Raw genomic sequence first — 13,481 nt, 5'->3', positions numbered from 1 at the left:
TCTGACTGAAATTATTTATGGACTGAAATAAATGGGTCATTTGATTATGAGCACAAAAAGGTGACAAATACGACAAAAATGCATTTGATGAACCTCTTTGTAAAACCGGAAAGTGGAAAATTGCATCATGACTTTTACAAATTGATAGTCTGCAACTGTGGGAGAGGGGGAATGGGTGTTGATGTGCGCCTACTCCAAGGGCTGAATGTTTCTGGCCTGGTCGTGACCAATGCTGAGAAAAACGGAGAGGAATTTTGTCTTTTTCTGTATGTAAGTGTGACTCTAAGCATTATCTTTGATGAAATCAGTACTAATTGATTTTTGGCCACTCGGGGGCAGCTCGTCAAGCTGTAAACACAACGTTGACTCAATATGAATTTAGATATGGTGAATCTGGTTGCAAACCATTGCTTGTTTACACATCCAGCAGAAACAGAGCAATATTATCATTTGAAGTTGTGTCTTTGTTGTAATGAATGTAAGTCCAATGTACTCTCCTTTGTTCTGTTTTCCTTAAAATGATGCTCTATATTCCCTAGTCACTAACTTCGTCTGTCTGTCGTTTGCTGCAGAGCAGGTAGCATACTGTGGTTTTCACAGATCTTTGGAGCTGAAAACAATGCTGATGGGAGCAGCGAGACTGAAATAAGATAGGAAAGTTCTGGCTGTAACCAAAACAATGCTTTGAAAGACAATGAAAAGATCCTTAGAGCTGCAAGGTGATAGTTCTCTGTGAGTTCCTCACAAGCAACCCCTGTATCACCATATACGAATTTGATCTATTGTTTTAATAAGGATATTGATTAGAGCAGAAATAACATCACAGTGATTTTACATACTAGAAATATGTTTAGATTTTAAATCAAATTCGAAAACCCATAAAGCAGAAAACCTCTCCATGGCATGCTTTATATTTAAAAACGTGCTGTTCTTCTGGCCACACACGCCTTCATACTAACAATAAATAAACGAAGCATCTAATACTAATAATAAAAAATATGTGTTTTAAGTTGACTATCAATAAAAGTCACAATGCAGTTTGACAACAGGTACACAAAGTGAAGAGGGAATTCAAATGCGAGTAGCGCAGGATTCACACACACCCATGATGCACCCATGATGCACCCATGATGCACCCATGATGCACCCATGATGCACCCATGATGCACCCATGATGCACCCATGATGCACCCACGCTCTCCGTGGACGTCGCACGCTGTCATCTTTAATGGAGGTGGGCACGGGTTGGAGACAGGTGAGGGCCCGAGACACAAAACTATTTTATTTAAAGTTAGTAGCCTAGAGCTTTCCCCAAAGTCCCGTGGTAACGTAAATATTTGACTAAAATTCTTGGAAAAAGCGAATTAAAACAAAAAACATTAACAGATGTAAATATCACACCGGAAAAAAACATTGAAAATAAGGTTTCAATTAGGAGGAAATTATAAACAAGTACTGAGAGGTCTTAATATATCCGCAATTTAATATTGTGCGGTCACCGCCTGTTTTACCTGTGAAGTTTTAGCACCCATATTTCTGGCTACCAGCTCGGACGCGCGTCCCCGTGCAGCACTGTGTGAGGGAATGTGTTTTGTGATGCGGTGTGAACGCGCCAATCTCAACTCCACACTCTCAATCTGGTCCGTGAGTATTTTCTATCTCACACACTCCGTCTCCCTCCTCTTCGTCTTTCCCCAGCCTCATGTTCACACCAGTGCCAAGCCGGAGCTGATTCCCTGTCTAGCCGACACCGAGAGCTCGCTGCCGGGGGCCGGCGGAGTCCACAGAGCGGTGCCAGGATGAAGTTTTGGGGACCATGTTCGGTTGGATTTTATATTTGCGCGGCCATGCTTTTCAAAGGTAGGTTTGGGGAAAAGTGATTACATTTTTAGTTTGGTTTTTCTTTTGAAGCACTTCCTTCAGTAAGTGCACGAGCCTCAGTTAAAGAAGACGAAGACATTAATGATTTTGATTTAGAAAAGTCATTAAGTCGTCGGGGGTTCAGCATGTGTTTGGATAATCCAGAAGTGAATCTATATTGATCTTTATCCGTTGTTCCTAAAGGGACTAATGGCCTTTGGTGTGGTCTTTTTTGGAAGAATTTTCTACGATCAGGCAATTTGTTATTTTGCTTCAGAAACAACAAAAATGAAAGAGCAATTGGAGCCAATCAATCAAACCTTTTTTTTTTATGCTCACATCAAACAAAACAGAGTTTGCATTTCCTGGGATGGCAGTGATAGAACTTTTTAATATTTCATTTAAAGTTATCAAGCCCAAAGAATTGCAATAATTTGTTTTATGGTGTCACCAAAACACTGCTTTCTGAATCTTTGTATGACAAATGTGAATTCATTCATCATACAAAATCCACCTCTTTCTGCACCCTACATCTATTTCAGTTTGGTCTCCTCACAAAGGTACACTTCTAAACATTTGTAAAAGGGTGATTTATTACACTAAGAGTTTTTTTTTTTTTTTTAAACACTGTGCGCGCACGTGTCAGTCCGTTAATGTTTGATCATTGTTGTGCAATTAGATGTGCATGCATGAGTGCAATTCTCTCCTAAGCTCCATCCCATCAGCACCATCAGCTGTAACATCTGGGTTGTTTGCTTGTCGGTCTGTGACCGGCTTTGCTGAAGATATTTCTTCAAACCCTCTATGCATGTTTATGTGCATACAGTATTTGTGTGTGCACACCATGCGCAAACATTAAAACTGCAGCCTTCCAATTTCTTCGGTTCATTGCACCGATCCAGTCACTGGTCCACGTGTTGGGAATGTGTTGAGGAGGAGGAGGAATGGCTTGAATATCAATAACTGAAGGGAGAGATAAAAGAACGTATTTCATGCTAACCCTTGACAGGAGGCCTGCAATGTCTTTCATGGACAGTGTTGCTGTCTCATGGTGGGACAATGTGTCTTGTCTGCTTTGAAAGTTGTAAAGGTGCTGCAAAACACTTATATAAAGCTACACAAGTCCTATAATTTAGTACTGAGTCTAAAAATCATATATGTTTTTTAATTCTCTCAAACCATTCACAAAGGGCGAGAAAGTTTCAGTCTTCTAAAGGAGCAATATATACGATATTCAGAGCATTAATAAAGCAGCAAACAACTATTTGCTAAATAAAGATATGGTGGAGTAATCTCTACCTGAGCAGAGAATGAAGTCGCTCTCTCTCTCTGTGTGTGTGTTGTTATTGCATTGCTGGGCCGGCCTCGCATGCGTTTAATGCATGGGAGCAAGCCCATTAAGTTATGGCAGTTACAGCAGATGACGCCGTCCAGACTAAAGGGGTCATCGCAGCACCCACCCTCCAGTTACCCCTCAGGTGAACACTGCTCTGTCAGAACCTTTGCTGTAGTTTTTATTATTAGCACTGTTAGCTTCGTTAAGCTGCGAGCCACCGGCTCAGCCGTCGTCATGATGAGAGCCGTTGAGAGTCAATAGAAATTAGAGATACTGGTACAATACTGTCTCGGATAACTGGATCGAGTATCGGTGACAATAGACCAGGGGTCACTAATAGGCAGACCGCAGTCTGAGTCCGAACCCAGACGCCGTTATATCTGAGAATTATGAAATGTTGATTGAGCGCTTCTTCTATAACACTCGTTCAGCGGTCCAGGAAAAACACCGACCAATTACATGTGTTGTAAATCACATCAGGTGATGCTACTCAGCCAATCAAATATGTGTGTTCTGTTAAGCTTCCCGACTCGAGTGAGTTTTACACACACAGGGGAGACACTGGATGTCATGGCGAGTCAAATGAGACTTTTGGCGTGGGGATTAAAGAACCAGTTAGCCGCTTGTAAGCAGAGTATGTTTACATTCACTGGACCATTGATAAGCAGCTTTAATCTGTCAAGGGAAACACAAGACAATATGAAAAAGAGGCAAGATAGGACAATTCAGTTCCCTTGAAATAGAAGCATGACTTTGTGACGTCTTGGTCTGCAAACAGCTGTGTAGACAGAGGATGGAGTGAATTAGACTTGAGTTTACTTCTCGGGCGGTGAACATTTTTTATTTTGGTCACAACTAAATGTAAAAGACTAAACCGCCCCGTATTCAGGTGCAGCAAAAACGCAACACATATACCGTCCAATTCATTTATTTTCTAATAAGTGCTGCTGCTCATTCACTGACACCGCTACAATGCTTGTTATGCCTCAAAAGTTTAAAACGGTAACTGTGTATGGATGCCTTAAACTTACATATATACAGTAACAGTTCCTAATAAAGTTTGGAGCTTTCTTGAAACAGTTTTAGTTCTGGAAAGATATGCAAGGCATGTTAGATTGTGCTCAACATGGCGTGGAAGTATAGATGTGGTAGCCACGCCCTCAGGGTTGCAACACAACGAAGGTTTTAGCTCCTGGATTAGGATTAAACCTCCAGTGGTTTTAGAGCTCTGAGCCTTCGACCATAGATTATAAATCTCATGTATGAAGCCATCCATCCAAAACTCCATTAACACACAACACCATACGCTGTGATCCCGGCTCACCACTGTAGATTGTCACGTGATGCTGGGAGATGTTGTGCTAATGGATGGGCCTGTGACTCGTCAGTTGCTTTAAGCATCACACACACATGCACACACACACAGTGGTAATGAGCATGTGTATGTGCACGTGGAGACCCATTTACTTACAAAGAAATCCACAAAGAGTCACGGAGTCACCCAAAGAGGTGAAAAACATTACTAGTCGACTGCAGACGGGGTAGAAGGTTGTAATCAGTTAAGTAAAATGGATCTTTTCAGGATTACTTTCATCCCAGTGGTCTCTTTTCTCTAATCTGTCTCCGTTCACTTTCCCCCTCGTGACTCATTGACACCCCATTTACTCCTCTTCATTACTGATTTTGTACATTACTTCTTGACAATGACATGCTGCCCCTTTCTCTCCTTTTTGTCTATTTTAGTGGTTGCAGGTTTCAGATTTGAGTCTTTTTATATTGCCAAATAGAATTGTATAGAAGTCAAAGCAGCACAGCATGAACATAGCAAATGAACGCCTAGATTAGGCCCTAATCATATATGAAAAGGCAGAGAATAATTGATGGACATGTTTGATATGTTAAATCCGTCCTGTATTAATATCATAGTCAACATGTATGTTGAGCAAATTATTTGGTGCACACATTTAAATGAACAAACTGACGCTACACTAAAGTTTTAGCTCTTGTGTAATTACAACTCTGAAACTTGTGTCTGAAGTTTAAACGTTCAAAACTAGGCATCATTAGAAAGCTGTGTAACATGATTAAAGGGATTTTCTCCACGGCTCTTCAGTACTTTCAGAGCATTTTAATTAGGACCCATGGACGCCCCGGCTTTTCCCTTAGCTCCATTTCGTTTTCACCTCTCTCTACATCATCTTTCTCCTCCCTGCCCTTCCTTTACAATCTGTCTCCCTCATTTTCCTGCCTTTTGTTCCCAACTCTCATCTCTCATGTCTCTGTCTCGCTCTCTCCAAGACAAGGCACTTTTCACACACACGCACACAAACACACACACATTTTAATTTGGCAGATGGAACTGCTTCAGACAAACTACATGTATTGTGGGAGTTTGGCTTTAATCATATCGCTCCTTCCATATCACCATTGTATTGTGTATATGCAGTGCTATTTATTTTTCTCTTTCTGTTTCTCCCATACACTCTCGCACAAACACCAACACAAGATATTTGCATCAGAATGGCTTTAGCTGTGGAGCAATGTCGTGGTGTTGACTGTCCAGGCCCTCAGGGAGTGGCGGTCTGTCAGCGGTTTCTTTGTGCGGCGCTATTCATCCACCAGGTTCATAACTCTAGTCCTTCTGTCCCAGAGCATTCTGGGATCAGAGCCCTGTTATGTTCCAGACCGGATAATAGACTTTGCTCTTTACATCAATTTTTAAGATTTAGCAAGCATGTTTACCACATTTACCAAACAAGATTATTCGAAACAATAGTTTTTTTTTCACAATGTATTCTTTCCATGTTAGTACTGGGCCAAACCTAAAAAAAAGGTACAGAGTGTAGGATTTGGTGTGGTTGCATATTGCAACCAAATGAATACCCCTCTTCTCACTCCTACCTTTCAAAGACTGCAGTAACGTGAGCCGTCAAGTGCCAAATGGTGTTCATTGGTGTTCTGCTTCGCTCAGAGGCCATCCTTAACCCTCATAGCACTACTTTAGGAGCATTAAATGTCAGTTGGGGGCTGGCGGTGAGTACGGTTTTGCGGCACACGTCACCGCACTTTCAAAAGCGTGTTCGGAAACTTTGGTGGTCTTCATGTGACAAGAAAGGCTCTATCTAGATCCAGTGTTTAGTTTGTCCTTTCTGGGCTACTGTAGAAACATGGCAGTGCAATATGGCGGACTCCGTGAAGAAGAACACCCCCTTTGTAGATATAAAGGGCTCATTCTAAGCTAACCCAAACACAATAATTCTTAGTTTCAGGTGATTATATACAAACGAAAACGTAGCTATGAATATTATAATTTATTTCTGCCAATTCATCTCCCAGAATGCTAGAAACTTACTTCTGGTCTTATCATCCCGACCCTTTTGTCACCACAGATCTGTAGTGTTCTCGCTGTTTTTACATCAGGATTCATGCCACATCATTGGGAACTTCAGGTATGACTAGAGGTCCCATGTTAACCCTGCGTACAGAGTCTGTCTAGCAGGCAAAACAGTATCTGAAACCAGATATAAGCATCTGTATTGTCACTTTTTGGAACCTGCAGTAAGCAGCAAAGACACATAATAGTGCTGAAATCCCTTCTGACATGATAATAGATTAACTAATCTACATAAGTACGGTAGAGTATAATGGCAGGAAGAGACGAGGGAAGCGCTGCGTACTTTCATTCTACCAGTTGAAAGTCTGTGTGTGTGTGTGTGTGTGTGTGTTGGACAGTCGCTCATCCTGCATGGGTTTAGCTGAGCCCATCAGGGGCACTAAAACACCCTGATGTAAGAGGTGGCCACATAGTGCTCCACCTAAAATGGCTTTCATGATTATTTTTTGTTCTTTGGGGAGTGTGTGTCTGTGAGGTGTGTGTGTGTGTGTGTGTGTTTGAAAGGGAGAGGGAGAGCCGGTCCCTCAGGCAGCCTGTGTTTGGATAGCTTGTGTCTGATGAGTGTATTTGGAAGCCTCATCTGAACGCATTGACCCAGTAAAAAATATTCAGATAAGACGGAGAGACTGAAAAGATGGAATAGAGGTAACAAGAGAGAGACATATATAGAGAGGTGGATCAAAAGAGGGGATATCATAAGATTTGGAAAGGCTTGTAAAGGGATAAAGGCACTGATAGGAGAGAGGTTCAGTCAAAATAGAGAAGAATGAAAACGGCAGTAGAATAGTAAAGGAGTGGGGTATTCCAAAGATTGGAGTAGATTTTACATGAGAAGGAAAGAGAATGTAAATAATTGGAATTAGAGGTGGGAAGCTTGAGAGGGAGTGAGGGAGGAAGGATTGGAACAATGTGCTTCTGATTTTCCCCTTTATAATTATTTATATTTGCACATTACACTAAAAACGGTGTCAAATCCACCCATCTCAGTGCATTGTGTTGAAGCTAATGTTGAGAGATCTGACTGTACAATTCTGAAAAAGTAGACACAAGATGAATAAACTTAACAAATTTAATGCCCAAGTTTAAAAAATTCCAGATTTGTTATACAAGCAGAAACTTAAAATCTGTCCCTAAAAGTTTTTCAGGAGCTTTCAAATGCACCTCACTGTTTCCTAAGTGTGTTGAGTTTGCTCTGTTTGAAATAGTAGTTTGATAAAGATCTTAATTTAAGGTCCACTTACTACAAGTAGCTTTTTTCTGGAGCTATCGCCCTTTGATGAAGACTAAGATGCTGTTGAGAAAAAAGCTAGAAGTTTGACCTTTAGTTGATTGGCAATAAATGGAATTAGCTTTCACTCTCAGTGAACTTTTTTAGCTTGAAATATAAAGCTGGTATACAACCGTCTTGAATACAATAGCAATCTTCAGCAGTCTTCTACTCTTCTTCCCGTCTCTCGCATTTCGACAGACCTGCAATGTGTCAGAAATTTGATATTCCTCTTACCTTGCACACACTATGGAAATGTTTCTTTTTCGCTGATGCTAAGCACGATTATCCTTTATTTCTCTTCGTGGCTGCTGTCCCTTCCTGACTCAGTAGAGACCGTTGTTGTCAATATCAGTTTTTCCAACCATTTCTCTCTCCTGATGTTCCTAATGTGGGCCTCCCAATCCTATACAAAATGGTGGGTCTCATTCCAAAGACACCTACAACATAATTTCTGTCCTTGTATTTGAATCGCTCTAAAACTTTACATCAGGGGCTGGAGCCTCTCCTGGTTTGGACTGACTGAAAGGCAGGGTGACGAATTCTTGGACACTTTGTTTCACCCCCACACAGCACAAATGCATAAGGATGTGCACACCAAATTTACATTTCTATGAGTCCCACATTTTTCATTTCCTCTTGATTCTCTTTCACAAGAATCTGCGAGATTAGCTCTTGCATCCAATATTGTTCTAATAAATGTTGATTTCGTGAAAAATGTACTCAAAAAGAAAATGAACTTGGTCTCAAAGGAGACCTTGTGAATGAGTGAAATGTATTAACATTTTGTTGGGGTTCTGCGGAGCTGACATAAAATGTCCCCTTGGGTGTCGATGCCCTTGGGGTCCCTTATGTGCGCAGAAGCAGTCTGGCTCTGCTTATGAAATAAGAACAAATTTTATGTGCAGACATCCTGGAGCTCGGGACTGACATTAGTTTGCTAAACCAGTGAGCCACCACTGTAATCTAGCTCTAGTGTAGACCCATCTTTATCTGCAACTGTAAAGAAATACCAGGTTTAAACAGAATGAAGAGCAAAAAAATATAAAATAAACGTGTATTTAGAATGGAAATGACAACATTTGTATGAAGCTTTTAAGCTTCCAACTATTCGTTACAGCCCTAGAATTGTCTTCTGTTGATGAGTTTCTACTGTTTACTGATTAGATGGGCAATCCGCTTACTATTTGTCGCTGTCCATTTACAGGGTGCTGAATTAATGGTGCCGTCACATTTTGTGTAGGAAGGGAAGGGGCATGTATGGGATCCTCGGCCGTTGGACCCTCTGCCTCCGCCGTCTATTTAACTGAAGAGGAGCGCTGCTGCGTGTCCGTGTGTGTGTGTGTGTGTGTGTGTGTGTGTGTGTGAAACAAGTAGAGAGCATGCATGAGCCCGTCTCTGTCGACGTATCTTACTATCTGAATAATGTGCTCTTTAAATAGAAGGATAATACTGAGCCTTTGACATTAAATCAGGTTTTTGCTGGTCAATGGCGCAATCGCTTTCTGCTGCCTCAAGATAGCAATGCGCCCACAATGTGCCTGACCACAAACCATTTTAAGACCAACAGGGGGTTGTATTTAAAGTACATCGCACTTCTGTATTGAACAAAAGGCATTGATAAGATCTGTGACACTGTGCTGTGTAAGTGGCCTCAATCCATCTGAAACAAAACATATATTTGTTTGAAAGATAACATTAGGATAAATAAGGCTTTTAAGAGTCTTCTTGACAAAATTACTTTCTTTCATCCGCTCTGGGAAACAAATAAAAGGTTGAGGATGCTGAAGAGGGAGATAAATAAAGGGAGTGCTGAACAAATGGCAGATCTTGAAGCTCCCCTACTCCCTCTACCCCCCCCCCCCCCCCCCCCCACTCTCATTCCCTCCCTCTGCTGGAGTTTGTTTGATGAAGCCTCTCGCTGGGTTTGGGAAGCGGTGTCTTCTTGCCAGCTTCTCATATGAGCTTCATTAGTGTGATGAATAAATGTATCGCTTCATCCCTGGTGTACGCTGCACACGTTTGTTTGTGGGTTTAGGTTGGCACAGTGGTTTATTGTATTTGATTATTTAATTACTTCTGAACACGGTTTTATGAAACTACCGGAGACGGAGCTTTCAATTCTTTTCCACTGACTTTATTCGTTTTGTTGAGTTTCTTTGGACCTCAGTTCACAATTCACAGTAATAAAACCCAGGAGAGACACCAGAAGGAGGTTGGCAGGATGGCGGCGGTAGATGAGGCTGTAGTTAAATTTGAGTGCATGTGCGTACGCAAATTACATTGTGCACAGATGGACAGATTTATGACTTTGTGGTGCTGTGTATTGATTTCATGAGATTGTGTTTTCGCAGAAGCCATCAGCCATTAGAGCACTTGCATGGGGTGTCCAAACAAACATGCTTACAGACAGAGACAAAAAAAAACAATACAGTGTGTCTGTATCTATGTCTGTGAGTGTGCATGTGTTTGAATGTGTCTGCAGGAATGCCATGGATCCGTCAATCCAACTTCCACATAAGGTATCTGGAAGATGGATACACGGATGCATCAATAGAGAGGATAGTACAGTCTGATGTATTAATCAGTATGTGTGGCAGGGTGGAGCAGCGAAAAGGATTCCGCTGTGCTGAGCAGCTTCTCGTAGCGTCTCTGTCTCTGACCTCGGGCTCAGTCCTGCCATAACTCTCCTCATTACAGCCTTAATGGTACAATCAACACGGTCCTCTTCACAGCTTTGCAGGGCTGTAGTGCTCGCTCCTCTACTTCTCTGTAATACTTTCTCCTTAATTCTCATCCACACCACTCGTTTGTCCCCTATATTCTGTCTTTGTTCTTTCTCTTGTTCTGTTTAGCTGGCTTCCATCATTTTTCAGTGTAGGAAATTACCACTGTGTTCATCGGTGTGACCATAAACGGATTATATTCAGACACCAGTCTGAAAATATTTCCTCTGAATTTACCTCCATGTGCACACACGTGTTGTTACGCAAATCCACTCTCTCATAGTTGGATATTTTGAACGGTCTTTGCTTTGACGCTGCAGCCCCCAATCATTAAAACCGATCAAAACATACATCATAACAAGGACAAAAAGTGATTTTGTACCTGCAGTGTGAACACATGAGCTGATGAGTAGTGACAACTGATTATGAGACTACCGCAAATGACTTGTTATTATGAAGGATTTTTGTAAAAGGATATTTTCACTTTGTTGCACTTTTGTCTTTTTTTTTGTAAATTGCACTATAGTGAGACCACTGACTCCAAGGTCATTAACAGTGTGGTCTGATCGTGTTTGTGTATGTGCATGTAGGTGTTTGTATGTCTGTGTCTGTCTGTTATTTTGGGACAAATGGGCAGTGTGAAATGTGTGTGGAAGGTGAGGTAGAGAGGATCAATAACGGTGATGACAGTCGGGCCAACAACCGCATCGTTGTAATCACCCTGGACCTTAAGACTACATCAACTCACAGCCCTGCCACTCTTGTTTGCGTTACAGTCTGTGGATGTACATGCCGACGTTGGCGCATGTTTAAATGTATAGTATTCTTTATTCATCAAATCTCTCAGCTCAACAACAGACCTACCTTACAGTGTTCACACCAAGATTACAGGAAGAACGGTAGGAATCGGGGACAGATTGGCGCAATCTGAATGAACTGATTAGGTAAAGTATGTGGCAGTGTGTTTGAAACTCTGCCAGGTAAATTATAATCTGGCTGCAGGCTGGTGCCAGCAAAGGAAGGGTAAAAGGTGAGGAAGGCCATTGAAGCTACTTTCTAGATTAGAAATCAGGCGCAGTACACAGGAATATGTTCCAAAGTATAATTTGCAGGAAAGGGATAGCCCAAGCCCAAAAACTCAAAATCCTGCCCTGAAACCTCATTAATCCAGCGCAAGAGTTACAGTTTAAATGCAAATAAGAAGACTGCTCCCCCTTGCGTCTGTAAATCTAGGAGTGACCTTCAGAAACTGTCGTCGATGGAGGAGTGCACCTTCAAGTCTGAAATATGTGGCAACTGCTGGTGGTTATGTGTGACAAAAATAATGTCAAAGAACCACTTACTACTTTTATCGGAGAAGGGACCTGCAAGTTGATTTTATTCTGTCACACAAACTTTCACCTAAGGTCAAGAATGAACTGCTTTGCTCAAATGTTGGTGCTTAGTTTTGAACAACTTTTAATGCAGATGCTTTGCATTCGAAATGATCCTCCGACAAATCATGTTTTTTTTTTTTTTTTTTGTTTCCTCCAGGATCCCTGCAGGGAGAATATCAGAGGAGGTTGTACAAGGAGCTGCTGGCTAACTACAACCGACTGGAGAGACCTGTGGTCAATGACTCAGCCGCCATTCTAGTGGAGCTGGGGCTCACACTGCTGCAGATCATAGACGTGGTGAGGGAGACACATTCACTTTCTACTCTGTGTGTGTGTGTGTGTGTGTGTGTGTGTGGCATGGTGTTTCATTTGGGCAGTGTACAATGTAGGAAGTGTGACAAGATATGAAGTTTGTGTTTTGTTGGGTGTACAGTGTGTAGTTTAATGGAAAGCTGAAGTGGAAGTGTACCGCTATCTGGTGACTTGCATCATTTACACTTATTAATTAGCTGTGCGTCACATTCTGAGAGACTTTACATCATCCCAATCATCGCAGTGAAGATTCCAAGGAAAAGTGAGAGAAAGTGTTTGAAAAGAAATACAGCATTTTAGTATTATCTTTGCAAAAAGAGAAGTAGCATGTTCCACATTGCTATATTAGTAGTGTGTTTCGGTCTGATGTGTGTATCAAGCTGCGGGTATCCTTAGTAACACATCCAGGATTGTGCTGATGGAACAGTGTTAAATGTTGGCAGAAGTAAATGCACTTCTGCTGTTTGACTTCTGTTACATGAAGACCCTCTGGACTGGGACAGATATTAATTCAGACCACACACAAACTGAATACGTTTATTCAATGTTCCTGAGTGTTCCCGGGTGAACTCTCCACCACTCTTTACCATTTACTGACATACGTATGGCTTGAGCCGATTTGAATAAAAGATTGTACATCATGATTGCATTTTCCTATGCTGAATTTTAAATCCAGGAATACAAACCAGTTTGCTGTCTCTTTTCCATGGATCTGATGCCCCCGCATATCCGTTCTGACAGATTGTAATTATCTTAATTCCTCTTATAACACAATCTTCCATTGTTTTTAATCTTTATTCATCGAGGCAAAGCTGGCTGAGCGTAGCTGTTTTTTGCTGCTCCGCTGAAGCAGTGTGTGGTTATTGCATCGTTCAGACCGCCAGTAACCCTGCATGAAATAACACATGGCTAGCAGCAGGGCCCGTCGATGCGGCGGGAGTGCCAACACATGGGACTCCTGCTCAACTTTTGCTGCAAGGCATCGTCATCCAGCAAGACACTGTGCCGGCCAATCAAACGCATGCAAGCACAGTTATTATCTGGTAGATCATTTTGTAGCGTGAATGCCATATGTGCTGTTTACCTCCCAATCCTAGTGATGAAAAGTAAACTAGTTGCCACCGTGACACCTCTCTTGAGTCGTAAAAGTCTGTGTGTATGTATGCAGTGTGTTGGCGTCTAATAAGCCTTTTAAAAGCATTAATGTGTT

At 41.7% G+C, this 13,481-nt stretch overlaps 1 protein-coding gene across 1 annotated transcript in view; it reads left to right on the top strand.

Annotated features, from left to right (window-relative positions):
- The first annotated feature begins 1,229 nt into the window (after positions 1 to 1,229).
- Positions 1,230 to 13,481, top strand: part of LOC116391838 (neuronal acetylcholine receptor subunit alpha-7-like) — a 29,346-nt gene continuing 17,094 nt past the window's right edge. Inside the window, exons 1-3 of the mRNA XM_031862793.1 lie at positions 1,230 to 1,255; positions 1,699 to 1,860; positions 12,117 to 12,256. Of these exons, the coding sequence (XP_031718653.1) occupies positions 1,800 to 1,860; positions 12,117 to 12,256 (201 nt within the window). The 5' untranslated portion in view covers positions 1,230 to 1,255; positions 1,699 to 1,799. The remainder of the gene's footprint in view (positions 1,256 to 1,698; positions 1,861 to 12,116; positions 12,257 to 13,481) is intronic.

Source organism: Anarrhichthys ocellatus, unplaced genomic scaffold, assembly GCF_004355925.1.
Source record: "Anarrhichthys ocellatus isolate YVR2014 unplaced genomic scaffold, GSC_Weel_1.0 scaffold27, whole genome shotgun sequence".
Lineage (NCBI taxonomy): Eukaryota > Metazoa > Chordata > Actinopteri > Perciformes > Anarhichadidae > Anarrhichthys > Anarrhichthys ocellatus.
This window is presented reverse-complemented; position numbering and strand designations above follow the sequence as displayed.